The sequence below is a fragment of the Vanellus vanellus genome (assembly GCF_965231255.1).
Source record: "Vanellus vanellus genome assembly, chromosome: 3".
NCBI classification, from domain to species: Eukaryota; Metazoa; Chordata; class Aves; order Charadriiformes; family Charadriidae; genus Vanellus; species Vanellus vanellus.
Genome location: NC_138907.1, coordinates 129,722,242 through 129,736,885, shown reverse-complemented (window position 1 = coordinate 129,736,885; position 14,644 = coordinate 129,722,242). Strand labels below are relative to the sequence as shown.

The 14,644-nt window shown below is 69.1% G+C and overlaps 1 protein-coding gene across 3 annotated transcripts; it reads right to left on the bottom strand.

Annotated features, from left to right (window-relative positions):
* Position 1: 1 nt before the first annotated feature.
* Positions 2–14,229, bottom strand: CAD (carbamoyl-phosphate synthetase 2, aspartate transcarbamylase, and dihydroorotase; the record flags this gene model as incomplete). Of its 3 annotated transcripts, XM_082481388.1 has the most annotated exons (45): positions 2–130; positions 526–620; positions 733–834; positions 915–1,070; positions 1,190–1,315; positions 1,522–1,734; positions 1,824–1,898; positions 1,994–2,166; positions 2,254–2,298; positions 2,781–2,828; positions 2,964–3,105; positions 3,178–3,273; positions 3,374–3,514; positions 3,587–3,777; positions 3,851–4,052; positions 4,144–4,275; positions 4,359–4,523; positions 4,646–4,812; positions 5,023–5,104; positions 5,332–5,580; positions 5,659–5,763; positions 5,838–6,020; positions 6,091–6,258; positions 6,355–6,573; positions 6,668–6,850; positions 6,946–7,170; positions 7,273–7,371; positions 7,475–7,721; positions 7,793–8,043; positions 8,169–8,281; positions 8,361–8,494; positions 8,574–8,698; positions 9,124–9,312; positions 9,708–9,929; positions 10,013–10,246; positions 10,442–10,573; positions 10,668–10,813; positions 10,946–11,058; positions 11,133–11,318; positions 11,397–11,568; positions 12,042–12,183; positions 12,300–12,442; positions 12,675–12,804; positions 13,805–13,944; positions 14,145–14,229. In XM_082481388.1, the coding sequence occupies 45 exons, from the start codon at positions 14,227–14,229 to the stop codon at positions 28–30; spliced, it is 6,789 nt and encodes a 2,262-aa protein (XP_082337514.1). In that variant the 3' UTR covers positions 2–27. The 3 variants fall into 3 exon arrangements, with proteins under 3 accessions (XP_082337514.1, XP_082337515.1, XP_082337516.1); XM_082481389.1 differs by lacking the exon at positions 2,781–2,828 and having other exon boundaries at positions 2,925–3,105; XM_082481390.1 differs by lacking the exon at positions 2,781–2,828.
* Positions 14,230–14,644: the final 415 nt, after the last annotated feature.

Genomic DNA, 14,644 nt, shown 5'->3' with positions numbered 1-14,644 from the left:
ACGCGGCAGAATGACGCGTTTATTGGCTCAGTAGCGGCCCATCACGGTGGCCAGCAGCGCCATCCGCATGTACATCCCGTTCTCCGCCTGCCGGAAGTACGCGGCGCGCGGGTCCGAGTCCACCTCCACGCTGCGGAAGTGACGTCAGCCAGGGGCACCGCCCCCGGGACCCTCACCCTCGCCCCTCAGAGACCCCCCCGCTCCCCTCCCCGGTACCCACAGACTCCGTCCCCCCCACCCCCGCAGCCCACCGCAGGCACCCCCAACCTCCCCCCCAGTCCCCCATTGCCCTGGGACCCCCCAGCCCCTCACAGACACCCTCCCCCCGCCTCTCTCCCCGCCCCCCCACTGCAGACACCACCGAGCCCCCTCCAGCCCCCCATTGCCCTGGGACCCCCCACCCCAGCCCAGCTTCCAGCCCCTCAGAGACCCCCCCCAGCACACCACATCCTTCATCCCCCAACTCCCCCCAGCACACTGCAGCCCCCCCCAGAGACCCCCCAGGACACCACAGCCCCCCCACACCTGATCTCGTTGACACGGGGCAGCGGGTGCATCACCACCATCTTCTCCTTAGCCCGGGTCATGATGTGGGGGGTGAGGATGAACTGCCCGAAGCACTGGGAGGGGGACACACAGGACACAGGCCTGAGCTGCTGCAGGCAGGGAAGCCCCCATTCCCCACCGGAGCGAGACATGCGGTCCCCTCCTGCCCCCCGTCCCCACACTCACAGCCTCGTACTCCTCTGCCCGCTGGAAGCGCTCCTTCTGGATACGGGTCATGTAGAGCACATCGGTGTCAGGCAGCGCCTCCTCGATGCTCCCGAACTCCTCCTGGGGGGGCACTGTCAGCGGGGCCGGGGGGGGCTGGGGGACAGTGTGGGGCCCTGAGCCCCTCCACCCTGCCTGCTCACCTGCTTGATGCCCTTGGAGGCCACGAAGCTGGTGATGTCGGGGGGCATGCGGAGGCCAGGGGGGGTGACATAGCGCAGGTTGACGCGGTACTGCGTGAGCAGGCGGGCCAGCGAGTGCACCGTGCGTCCATGCTTCAGGTCACCCACCATGGTGATCTAGAGAGAGCAGTCAGCACGACCCACGGCGCCCCGACAGATCCCTGGATGGGCCCTTCAACCATGCTGCACCGCCATGGGGGCGGCCACAGCCCCCCCCTTCCACCCCAGTGCCATACCGTCATGCCATTGACGGTGCCCAGCTCCTCACGGATGGTGAAGATGTCCAGCAGCGCCTGCGTGGGGTGCTCCCCCACCCCGTCCCCGGCATTGATCACGGGCTTGCGACAGTGCTTGGCGGCCAGCTGGGAGCACAGACAGGGCTGAGCGCAAGGGGCACGCAGCCCCCCCAGCCCCATGCGGGCTGGGGTAGGACCTGCCCAGCCCGCCCCACTGGGGAACATGGCCCTGCCCCATAGCGCAGGTCCCCATCTTGCCCATCGGGGCAGGACCACCAACAACCTTCAGGGCTGGATGCAGCTGCCCTCCCGGCCCCTCTAGCCCCTCTCACCTCGACAGCGCCCGGCTGGGGGTGCCGCAGCACTAGCACGTCGGCGTAGCAGCACATGGTCTGCACTGAGTCGGCCAGCGACTCGCCCTTCTGCACCGAGGAGGTGGCCTCCGAGAAGGACAGGACGGAGCCGCCCAGCCGGCTCATGGCTGCCGCAAAGGAGCTGCTGGTCCGCGTGCTCACCTCATAGAACATGGACGCCATCACCTTGCCCTGCAGGGGCCACGCTTGTCACCTCAGGGGAGCCCAGGGGCACAGGGCTCCCACCGGGCACCCGGGCAGCCTCCCTGTGCCCATCTCACCTTGAGGAGGTCCAGGCTGCGCTCCTTCTGCACCAGCATGCGCAGGACATGCGCCACATTGAACAGATGTGACATCTGCAGGGAGAGACAGCTCAGCCGGGGTGTACGTGGCACCAAGAGGCACTGTGCCCGCTCCCCCTGGTTCATCCAGGTGCCCACGGCCCCAGCACCTGCTCCTTGGAGAACTGCTGGACGGAGAGGACGTGCTGCCCGACGAGAGGGTGCAGCCCGACGAGGGGGTGCAGCAGCGGGGAGGTCTGGAAGTGGGGTGCGCCCTGCGGGGATGCCTGGCGCGGGAAGGGTCCCGGTGGGTAGAAGTAGCTGTCCTGGATCACAGCCGGATCTGTGGCACCGAGAGCAGCTGGTCAGCCCGTGTGGGGTGGTCCCACGGAGCCCAGACCACCTGCCGCGGAACCCCTGGGGCACTCACCCGCCTCCGCCACCTTCCTGCCGGCCTTTTCTCGGGTGTCCTCGGCTGGGGTGGGAGAGGGGAGCAGCGGCGTTAGAGGGTGCGGGTGGCTGCAGCATCCCAGGGTGCTGCCGGCATGGCACAGCCCTCCTTGCACTCGGCAGCACCAAGTGAAAGCACCGCGGAGCCCAACGCTGGGGTGATGGCCACCGAGAGACTGGGTGGGCCAATCCCCAGCGCGATGCTGCCTCCATCTCCCTGCGCGCCCCACAAGAACCCAATCGGACGCAACCCAAATCACACTGGCAGGCGAGGGGTCCCCGAGGTGCCGCACGGGCCGGGGTGGGAGGGGAGCGGGCCAGCGCAGCCATGCCCTGTTCCATGGTGCCCAGCCCCAACACAGTGCGGAAAGGTGCCCGTGCCAGGGTGGCGCAGTCAGCCCGGGGCCAGCACGGCACCTGGGGGAGGGGATGCACTCATCGGCTGCGGTTAGTGCCATTAGTACGGCCGCGTCTCATTGTCTGAGTGAGTCCCCCCCCCGACATTACCGGTGCCTCGGGCGCCCGGGCGGTGCGCGGCTCCCAGCCTCCGGAACGCTGAACAGGACACAAGGGCCGGCGTCAACGGGACCGTCCAGCCGTGGCCCCAGACCCGGCCCTGGGGCGGCACATGCTCTCCACCCTGCCGCCCACCACCGTGCTGCACCACGCCACACCGCTCGCCCCCCGTACCTGGCAGCCCGGGGTCAGATGCCCGGTGGATGCGGGGCGGTAGGTGGAAGCGCCCCTCGCCCATGGGGCCGGCCCGGCGGGGGCTGGAGGCTCGGCCGCGCAGCACCTCACCAGCCGCCACGTGCCGGGGCCACTCAGGGGTCTGCAACGAGAGGCCGAGCTGGAGCCGGGGTGGGGTGAGGACCCCCCCCCCCAGCCCCATGCATCCCCGCACCTTTGCACTCTCCTTGGCAGGGGCTGCGTGTGGCGCCAGCACAGCTCCCGAGGGCCATTTCTTCACGTCCTGTCCATAGCCGGGGGGCACCAGCACCTGCAGCCATGGGGGTGATGGGGACGGTGATGGGGACGGTGATGGGGACGGTGATGGGGGGACCCCCTAGATGCAGGGGGAAGGGTACCTGGGGCCTTACCTGTCCATCAATGTAGGCAACCTCCCCACGCAGAACCACCCTCCGCACTGTCCCCTTCACCTTCATGCCCTCGAAGGGCGTCCAGCAGGCCTTGGAGAAGGCCATGCAGCTGGGGATGATCCACTCGTGCTCCAGGTCCACCTGCCAGCAGAGCAGGTCAGAGGCAGCAGGGACAGGGACAGATCCGGGGTGGGGGGGTGGGCAGGGACCCACCTCCACATAGGTGTCCTCCTGCGCTGGCAGCCCGAAAATCTTGCGGGGGTTCTCATAGAGGCGCTGGATGATGTCCTCCACGGTGAGCCGCCCCTCGGAGACAGCCGTCAGCAGCAGTGGCAGCATCGTCTCCAGGCCGGGGTAGCCGGGGGGCGGCTCCTGCCCCTGCTTCTCCTCCAGCGTGTGGGGGGCTGCAGGACGGGGTCGGTCACTGCGGGACCTGCTGCCATCCCCACCCCACAGCCGTCATCCCCCAGGGCTCACCGTGGTCCGTAGCAAAGCAGTCGATGGTGTCCATGTTGTCCCAGAGCGCCTCCACGTCCTGCCGGGTGCCCAGTGCCGGCCGCACAGCCGCCCGGCCCTCCCCGAGGCGCCCCAGGTCGTCCTGGCACAGGAAGAGGTGGTGCGGGGCCACCTCGCATGTCACTGGGATTCCCTTCTCCTTGGCTGCCTTGATGAGGAGGATCTGGGGAGCGGCAGTGAGGGGGGAGCAGCAGTGAGGGACAGCCCCCAAACAGCCCCCTGTCGGCAGAGCCCGCAGTCCCCCCGCCGCTCACCTCCTCCTTGCGGGCCACGTGGCAGATGTGCACGGGGCGCTGGTACAGCTGGGCCACCATCAGGATGGCGGCTACCGTCTGCCGCTCCGCGTGTGCCACAATGGGCAGGTGCCGCGGCCACTGCTCAAAGTGCTGGAGGAGGGAACAGGGCTGGTGGGTACCAGCACCAGGGGCTGTGTGCGGCCCCACGCCAGCCCCTGCCCGTGGCGGCTCACCTCCATCCACAGCGACACATCGTCCATCCGCAGGCTGGTGAAGGTGTCGTTCAGATACATCTTGAGCCCAGCGGCTGCCCCGGCCAGGGTGCCCAGCGAGCCGGCGTTCTCCGAGGAAGCCCCCAGGAAGAGGGCGAAGTCGCAGCGAGCCCCGGCCTCGGCCAGCTGCAGGGTGAGAGGCAGTGAGCGCTGCCAGCCCCACCACAGGCAGCAAGTGCACTGCAGCCGGCACCGTGGCACCCAGGGAGCGGACGCAGGCATCACACCGGGCAGCGGCAGCCCCTCACCTTCTGCACCAGTGCGAAGGAGGTGGCATCGGTGATGGCGGGGCTGGTGTTGGGCATGGCGCACACCATGGTGACGCCCCCGGCCAGCGCGGCCGCTGTGCCCGAAGCAAAGTCCTCCTTGTGGGTGCCACCCGGCTCGCGGAGGTGGACGTGGACGTCAATCAGCCCTGGGGAGCAGGACAGCATGAGCACGGGCAGCCTCTGGCCATGGGGAACATGGGACACCCCGGCAGCGCGGGGAAACATTTCATCTCTCCGCAGCACCCTCGGAGCCCCCAGCCCGGCTCCTGGTGCTGCCCTGACTCCGTGCTGCACCCTCGGGGCCCCTGACCCTCACCAGGGCCTCTGGTCCTCACTGTGGCCCCAGTCCCACCTACCTGGCAGGCGGATGAGTTTCTGGGACGTCATGCAGTCCACATGCATCTTCAGCGGGGGGGCTGCCCCGATCTGTCCCAGCGCCTGCGGAGAGAGCAGGACCCGGCTCGCAGGGGCATGTGGGGACGGGGCTCAGGAACGGGGACAGGACATCTGCCTGAGCTGCACCCCAAAAACAACCCTCCCACAGCAATGCCAATGCACAGCGCCCGCCCCACACTACCCACAACAGGACTTTCCTCCTCCAACCCCCCATCTTTGCTCCCTCAGTGGCACCCACATCCCTTGGGCCCCCGCGCGCCCCAGCCCACCTCCACGAAGAGCTTGGTGCACTTGATGTCGATGATGAGCGGCACAGAGTAGTCGACGGCCAGGCGCCGCGTGCGGTACCCCTTGGTGACGAAGGAGGAGAGGCGGCGGCCCCCCGAGTTGCGCATGGAGAGGTTGATGACCATCTCAAAGTGGTTCTCAGCCAGGTAGTCCAGGATGCTGCGCTGGGTCTCCCGAGCACCGGCCTCACTGCCGTCCGCCTCGTCAAAGTGCCAGTCCACAGCCATCACCTGTGCGCAGTGATGCCTGTCAGGGCCCCGCGCTTCCCTCCGTGCGCCCCCAGCCCCCGTTGGACCCCCAGCCCTGACCTTGATGCCGTGCTCTGTGTAGAAGTCGGCGGTGCCAAGGCTGGCATACAGCTTGTAGCCGAGGGTCTCCAGGGTCCGCACCGTGGGCAGCAGCTCACTCTTGTTCTGCAGGGACCCCGGGGATGGTCAGAGGGGGTTGGGGGGAGATGCACCCCAGCCCCCACCCTGGCCCCACGCACCTTGTAGCTGCCGATGGTCAGCAGGATGTTCTTCTTGGGGATCTTGAAGCCGGTGCTGAGCATGGCCTTCAGGTACGCCTCGCAGCGGTTCTCCCCAAAGCAGGCCACCTCACCCGTGCTGGTCATCTCCACGCCCAGCACCACGTCAGCGCCCGCCAGGCGCGAGAAGGAGAACTGGGGCACCTGGGGACAGGGGGTGCTCAGGGGCTGCCCAGCCATGTGCCCCAGCCCGGCCCCCACGGCGCCTACTCACCTTGACGCCGACAATGCCCGTGCCAGTCATCAGCCCGACGGGCTCCACGTCCTCACCCATGATCACCTGGCTGGCCAGAGCCACCAGGTCCACCCCGAGGGTCTTGGAGACGAAGGGAAAGGAGCGGGAGACACGGACGTTGCACTCTATCACCTTCAGCTGGTCGTCCTGGGGGAGAGGGGACAGTATGAGACTCATGTGGGGCTGCAGGACATCCTCCCACACGGCACCATGCCGGCCGGTGCGGCCCCCCAGCTGAGGTACCTTGGCGATGAGCTGGAGGTTGAAGGGCCCAGTGACCTGCAGCTCCTGCCCAACCGCGTGGACAATGGCCTTGATGCGCTCCAGTGTCTTAGGGGTGATGTCCTGGGGGGGTGTTACCAGCGTGGCATCGCCCGAGTGCACCCCGGCATTCTCCACGTGCTCCGAGATGGCGATGGCCACCACCACACCATCACAGGCCACCGCATCCACGTCGATCTCCTGTGAGCAGGAACACGGTCACAACCCAGAGCCGGGGTGGGGGGACTGTGGGGAGTAGGGGCATCCCAGAGCCTGAGCAGCCTCCTGGATGGACCTTGGCCTCCTGGATGAATTTGGAGATGACAACGGGCTGCTCCTTGGACACAGCCACGGCGTTGCTCAGGAACTTCTCCAGATCGCTGTCCGAGTAGGCCACGTTCATGGCGGCACCACTCAGCACGTAGGAGGGGCGCACAACGCAGGGGTACCCCACCTTGCAGCAGAAGTGCTTGGCCGACTGCGGGAAGAGACGGCACCCTCAGGAGATGTGCCGAGGGACGGTCCACCCCCGGGGCAGCCCTGTCACCCTCATCAGCCCCCCGCACCCCCCACCTCCATGTCAGAGAGCTCCTTCCAGAGGGGCTGGCTGATGCCGATGGAGTCAAGCAGACGGGAGAACTTGAAGCGGTTCTCGGCCGAGTCGATGGCCTCCGGGGAGGTGCCCAGGATGCGGCACTGCTGCCGGTGCAGGGCCATGGCAATGTTGTTGGGCAGCTGCCCGCCCATGGACAGGATCACACCCTCGGGGTTCTCCAGCTCGTAGATGTCCATCACCACCTGCAGCACCGCGTTGGGCAGGGGGATGGATCAGACCAGGGCCGCAGCAGCCCTCACCCTGCTCCAGCCCCACGGCAGGTGGGGGCCCCCAGCCCTGCTCACCTCAAAGGAGATCTCATCAAAGTAGAGGCGGTCGCACATGTCATAGTCGGTGCTCACCGTCTCTGGGTTGTAGTTCACCATGATCGTCTTGAAGCCCATCTGCACGGGGATTGGGACGAGGTGAAGCCAAGCGACCCCGTGCCTCCCCAGCCCCATCCACCACCGACCCACCGACCCCACGGGGCGCCAGGACCCGCCTGACCTTGCGGAGCTCCTGGATGCAGCCCACGGCGCACCAGTCGAACTCAACGCTGCTGCCAATGCGGTAGACGCCAGAGCCGATGACCATGACGTGGGGCTCGCGGAAAGCCAGGTCATGCTCGGTGCCGTTGTAGGTCAGGTACAGGTAGTTGGTTTGGGCCGGCCACTCCGCCGCCACCGTGTCGATCTGCTTCACCACCGGCAGGATCTTCAGGTCACGCCGCATCTTCCGCACGGCCAGCTCGGTGCTGCAAGGGGCAGGGTGAGCGCCGGGCCATGGGCCAGGGCGCAGACCGGGGTCACCCCATGCCCACGTTACCTGAGCACGGCCAGGGCCACCTGCTTGTCGGAGAAGCCGAGCTGCTTGGCCCGCTCGAGCACGGCAGGTGGCATGGTGCTCTGCTCCTCGCGGTACGATTCCAGCAGCACCGTGTGGTCCGTGATGTTCTTCATCTTGTGCAGGAACCACCGGTCGATCTTGGTCAGCTCGTAGAGCCGCTCGATGGAGTAGCCGGCGCGCAGCGCGGCCGCCAGCACAAAGATCCGCTTGTCTGTCGGTGTCTCCAGCTCCTGCCAGGTCAGGGGGGTGAGCAGGGCCGGGAGGGGGGCAGACAGCCGCCTCCTCCCCAGGACTGTGCCGGCAGCACAGCCCCCTGCCCCAGACCCCCCACGCCTTCCCAAGCCCCAGCGCTCACCACATCTGAGGCCGGCTTCACAGTGTGGTCAAAGCCCACGCAGTTCTCGTCCACCATCCTCAGCGCCTTCTGGAAAGCCTCCTCAAAGTTCCGCCCGATGGCCATGACCTCCCCTGCGGACAGGGTTGTGAGTGGCCAGGCACGGTGCCCACCATGCTGCCCGCCCGTGCTGACCACCCGCCCCACACTCACCCACGCTCTTCATGGAGCTGCCGATCTTGGTGCTGACACGCAGGAACTTGCTGAGGTCCCAGCGTGGGATCTTCACCACACAGTAGTCCAGGCTGGGCTCAAAGTTGGCTGTGGTGGAGTTGGTGACAGAGTTCCTGGGGAAGGAACAGGGGTCAGCGGATGGGGCTGTGAGGCCGGCCGGAGCAGCGCCCCATCCCGCAGCGGTGCCGTTACCTGAGGAGGGGCAGGGGGATGCCCAGGGCCAACTTGGCAGCCACGTAGGCCAGGGGGTAGCCGGTGGCCTTGCTGGCCAGGGCCGAGCTGCGGGAGAGCCGGGCGTTCACCTCGATGATGTAGTACTGCGGGCAGCAGGTGGACAGAGTGAGCGCGGTGGCGCAGGATGCAGCCCCCATGGCACAAGGCCAGGTGCCAGCTCCCTACTGCCCGGTGCTTGGACGGCAACAGAGAGTTGCTAACACACAGAGGGCACAAACAGCAGTGGGGACCAAACACGAGGGCAGATCAGCCAGGAGAGGATGGGCAGCTGGGCTGGGGAAGGGCAGCCATCGCCGACAGCCACGGCGGGATGGAGCCAGGCAGAGACCACCCAAGGACCGCGCACGGCACCGGGAGGGAGCGAGACCCAGCACCCTGACACTGACACGGCGAGACCCTCTGGCCCCCAGGGAGACCAGGCGCTGCAGCCCGGGGGCACAGGGAGGCACAGCCCTGCGGCTGGGGGGGTCGGGAAGGGGGGCCGGGTCCCTCGGGGAGCCGCACTCACCTGCTCCGACTCGGGGTTGAGGGCAAACTGGATGTTGCACTCGCCCACGATGCCCAGGTGCTGCACCACCTTCACCGCCGTGCGCCGCAGCATGAAATACTCAGTGTCGTTGAGGGTCTGGCTGGGCGCCACCACGATGGACTCGCCCGTGTGGATGCCCAGCGGGTCCAGGTTCTCCATGTTGCACACCTGGCAATGGTGGGGGGGGTCACCGCAGGCTGCCGGGGTCCCGACTGCCCCATGCGCTGCCCGTGCCTGCTCCCAGCGGGAGCCCCGAGCGGGTCTCCCTCCAGCTCCCACCGCCTCCTCCCCTGCCCTGGGGACCGACGGGGGCTCCCTGCACAGCCGAGGCTTGAGAATGAGCCCCCGGGACGGCCCAGGCGTTGCGGCTCCCCCAGAGCACGGGGGGTGTGAGGGGTCCGGCTCAAGGGGCTCAGCCCCCAGCAGCCGTGCCAGCACCAGGGAATGGGCTGGGGAGTCCTCCACGGGGATGGGGTCTGGTGGGAGCCCCTGACCCCACAGGACCCACTCCTCCATCAACTCCCCCCCAGCAGAGACCCGGGGGGGTCTCTCCCGTCCCATACCGTGACACAGTTGTTGTAGGCATCCCGCACCACCTCATACTCGATCTCCTTCCAGCCCTTCAGGGACTTGTCCACCAGGACCTGGGAGGTGTGGGTGAAGGCCTGGCTCACCAGTGCCACCAGTTCCTCACGGTTGTTAGCAAAGCCGGACCCCAGGCCCCCAAGGGCGTAAGCAGAGCGCACCAGCACCGGGTACCCCAACCGCTCAGCCGCCGCCTGCGCCTGCGGAGAGCAACGGGGTCATGATGGGAAGGGGGAGGACAGCACCCTGTCTGCCCCCCGCCGCCCCCATTCCACCCCCGGACCTGCTCCAGGGAGGCAGCAGCCTCGCTGGGCGCCACGTGCTCCCCGATCTCCTCCATCTTCTCCACGAAGACTTTCCGATCCTCCGTCATCTCAATGGAGGCGACGGGGGTGCCCAGCACGCGCACGCGGTACCGCTCCAGCACGCCCGCCTTGGTGAGCTCCACGCCGCAGTTGAGGGCCGTTTGCCCCCCGAAGGTCAGCAGCACCCCGTCGGGGCGCTCGTTCCGGATCACCTAGGGGAGCAGAGGGTGGTGGGGCAGGGACCCACGGCGGCCCCGCAGAATGTGCCCTGCTCCGTCCAGCTGCCACCATGCCTGTGCTGCCCCCCAAGCACCCCCCACCACCCCCCAGACCTCCAGGCAGCCCCCAGCCCTGCCGTCCCTGCGCCCCCCAAACTGTCCTGTCCCTGCGCCCCCCGGGGTGCTCACCTGGGTGACGTACTCGGGGGTGATGGGGAGGAAGTAGACCTTGTCCGCCAGCCCCTTGGAGGTCTGCACCGTGGCGATGTTGGGGTTGATCAGCACCGTTTGGATGTTCTCCTCCTTCAGCGCTTTGATGGCCTTATGGGGAGCAGAGTGGTCACAGCTGGTGGCCCCCAACCCCCCCGGTGACCCCCACACTGCTACCCCGCCATGCCCCTGGGTGGGCACTCACCTGTGACCCCGAGTAGTCGAACTCTCCCGCCTGCCCGATGGAGAGGCCGCCGGAGCCCAGGATCAGCACCTTGCGGGGCCGGGACGCGTCCTGGCCCCCCGCCGGCGCCTCATCGTAGGTCAGCCAGTCCCGCAGGCGCTCTCGCACTGGGAGGAACGGGACACACTGGGACCGGGTCCACAAACACCCCCCCGTGCACAACCCCGGCCCCACGGTCCTGCCCACGGCCCCCACCCCACAGGCCCAGACGCGGCCGCCCCTTCCCACCCCACACCCACCTGTCCGGGCGCCGCCATCTCCGCTCCGCAGGTCCTGTGCCGCCTCCACGAAGATGTCGAAGAGCCCCTCCAGGTCCGTGGGGCCAGCGCGGTGCTCGGGGTGAAACTGGACACTGTGGAGGGTGTCAGGCAAGGCACAGCCCCGCACAATCCCCCCGGGCTCCCCCAGCCACAGCCCCGCACCCACCTGAAGAAGGGCTTGTGCTCGTGGACGAGGCCCTCATTGGAGCCGTCGTTGGCGTTGGTGAAGAGCGGGACCCAGCCGGGCGGCAGGCTGCCCACCTCCACCGCGAAGCCGTGGTTCTGTGCCGTGATGAAGCAGCGCCGCGTGTCCTCGTGCAGGCACGGCTGGTTGTGCCCACGGTTCCCGTACCTGGGTGGCGGGAGAGGCGTCAAGCAGCCGTGGGCAGCCAGGACCCCGCAGCGACCCCGACCCCGGACCCCCACTCACTTCATCTTGTAGGTGCGGGCGCCCAGCGCCAGGGAGAGCAGCTGGTGGCCCAGGCAGATCCCAAAGATGGGCTTGGGCTGGGGGGCGTCCAGCACCTGGCGCAGGCTGGACACCGTCTCCTGGCAGAGCTGCGGGTCCCCGGGGCCGTTGCTGACGAACAGCCCATCAAAGTCTGTGCCGAGACAGCAGCGGGGTCACAGTGGGCCCCCCGGACCCCCAAGGGCACAGCAGCCCAGCAGTGGTGCACCCTGAGCCCACAGCCCCCCCAGCACCCCAGCAGGGTCACACCGAGGTGCCCTGACACCCCCACCCCCCCCCGATGGCAGCAAGGTCCCCCCCAAGTCCCACAGCCCCCCATAGCCCCCGCAGGGTCACACCAGGGCACCCAGATGCCACAGCCCAGAGCCCCCCATCCCCATCACAGCAAGGCACCCTCAGCCCGTGCCCCCCCCCCCATCCCTGCAGGGTCCCAGCGATGTTCCCAAGCCCCCAGGAAGGACATCAAGGCTCCCCAACCCCACGGCATGAAGCGGGACATGGTTCCCTGCTGCCCCCAGCACCGGCCAAGGAGGCAGCCCAGGCTCCAGGCCCTGTCCCCCACCCCTCGGCAGAGCCCCGAGACACCCCCGGCCGCTGCCACCCCACCTGCGGTGTCCAGCGGATGGTCCCAGGGCACCACGGTGACGGCCGCCCCCCGCTTGCACAGGCACCGCACCTGGTTGTACTTGAGGCCGCAGTCAACGGCCGTGATGCGCAGCGACCCGCCGGGGTTGAACACACGGGGGCTCTGCGGGAGGGGTGAGCGTGGATCACCCCGGCCCCCCAGGTGGGCACCAGCCCCTCCGCAGCCCCAGCTGCCCCCCAGCCATGCCCACCGTGCCCCCAGCCCCGCGCCAGCCCCACCTTGAGCGACACCTCCTGCACCAGGTGCCGCTTGTTGGGGTCCTCAAAGGAGAGGCTCTTCTCGGGGGTCCCATCCGGCACCAGCTTCCCCAGCAGCGTCCCCTTCTCGCGGATCTTCTTCGTTAGGGCCCGAGTATCCACCCCTGCAGATGAGCCATGAGACACAACCCTGCTGCCCCGTCCCACCCCAAGCAGGACCCCATGCCCGAGCAACATCATCACCCCCAACCACCAACACCGGGTCAACCCCCTGGAGAAGGAAATCCTAACGCAGAGACAGGTCTGCTCCCGAACTCACTGTCCCCGGGCACCAGCCCCCCCAGCTGCCCCCCAGCCCCCAGCCCACACCCGGCACCGCGGTCTCCCCAGCCCCACCTTCCAGCCCAGGGATGTTCTGCTCCTTGAGCCACTGGTCCAGGGAGCAGGACGCGCTCCAGTGGCTGGGGGTCTCCGAGCACTCGCCCACCACCAGTGCGGCCACATGGATCTTGCTGGACTCAAACCACTGGGGGAAAGGGGAGTGAGTATGGCCGAGCACGGGGCCACCAGCACGGGAGAGGCCCCATGCGCCCCTCAGGTGCCTGGCCTGGCCATCCCCATGGGGCACAGCAGGATGGCTACAGCCCAGGGCTGGAGGAGTCCCATGGGGAAGGGACGCTGGCATTGGCCCACGGCACGGGACCAGCCCCCCCCGCCACCCCACACAGCACGCCAGGCTGTCACGGCCCCCACCTCATCCCACACCTGGCACTGCAGGGCTACAGCTTGGTTCAGCTGAGTCCGTGGCTCTGGGAGCCCCAGGACGGGGTGCCCAAGCCCCCGATGCCACTGGACTGCAGCCCCCCGCCCAGGAGCTCAGCGGAGCCACAGCACGGACCGGCACGTGGGAGAGCACCGCTCCCTCCAGTCACAGCCTCGCCGGGGAACCCCAAACGCTCTGGTGCACCCCGTCCGTGGGATGGGGGCTCCGGTTCCTGGGAGGAAGTTCTGCGGGGCTGCAGCAGGGACCCCCACAGCCCAGGCCCGGAGAGGACTGCCAACAGCGAGAGCGGGGCCAGGGGCTCCGGGCCGGCTGAGGCGGGATGGGGCTGGGCAGGACGGACCCTCAGGGTCGGCATGGGGAGGCCCGAGAGGCGAAAGGGCCTGGACTCTGCCCTGGGGGCAGGGGCGGCCGCGGGCTCGATCGGGTGTCAGGAGCTGCTCTGCCCTCCCGGCCTCGCTGCACCCCGGGGGCGCTGGGACGGGACACCCCGTCCTGCGACGGAGCCCCAGCGGGGATGGACAGACGGACGCTGCGGGGGACCCCCGGTCCCAGTGCTGGGGGGTCTCACCCCCCCAGTCCTCTCTCAGGACGTCGGCGGGTGGAGCACCTCCAGGTCGAGGCCGAACCTCCGCCTGCCGCCACGTGCCGCCCCGGCGCTGCCCCGCCCCGCGCCACCCCGGCACCGGGCAGCGCTGCGGCGGCACCGCGGCGGGACGCGCCGCCCCCACGGCCGGTTGCTCACCCTGCTGAGGCCGAAGGGGTCGGTCTCGTCCCGGGGGACGCCGTAGTTGCCGACCAGCGGGTAGGTGAGCACCAGGATCTGCGCCTTGTAGGAGGGGTCGGTGAGCGCCTCGGGGTACCCCACCACGCCGCTCTGGAACACTGCGGGCGCGGGGAGAGGCGCCGCGTCGGCTGCGATCGAGCACCCGACCCCCGTCCCGCCGCCGGGGACACCCCGGCCCCCCGCACCCCTGGACGCCGCCCTCCCTCCCCTCCCGGTTGCCGCTCGGGCTCGGGCCGCCTCCCGCCATCCGCCGCCGTCCCGGGACCGGTCCCGATGCGGCCCCGCCCGCCGCACTCACCCACTTCCCCGGCGGCGGCGGTCCCGGCGGCCCCGAAGGGGCGGCCCCGCAGCACCGACCCGTCCTGCAGCACCAGGCAGCCCATGGCGGCGCCACGTGCGCTCCGGCGGCTCCGCAGCGGCGGCGACCGAGCGAGGCGCGTGCAGCGCGGCGGCGGCGGCGACGGCGGGAGGATCCGGGGCGGGGCCGGGCAGGGACAGCCCCCGCGGCGGGGCGGGGCGGGGCGGGGCGGATGCAGCACCTGGCGGAGCGGCCGCCGGACGGCCGGGGGCGCCGCGGGGCAGCGCCGAGCGGGGGCGGGACGGGGCCCGGGGTGGGATGGCGGAGCGCGGCTAGCACCGAGCTCAGTCCTGGAAGAGCGGGAGCGCGTCGCGGAAAGTTGTCCGGGAGAGAGCACGGATCTGCTGCGAACAAAATATACTGGCCCTACCAACGTTCTATTTTTATTACCACCAATACCAGGGGAGAGCGCGAACGCAGTCCCCCACTACCACAAATTA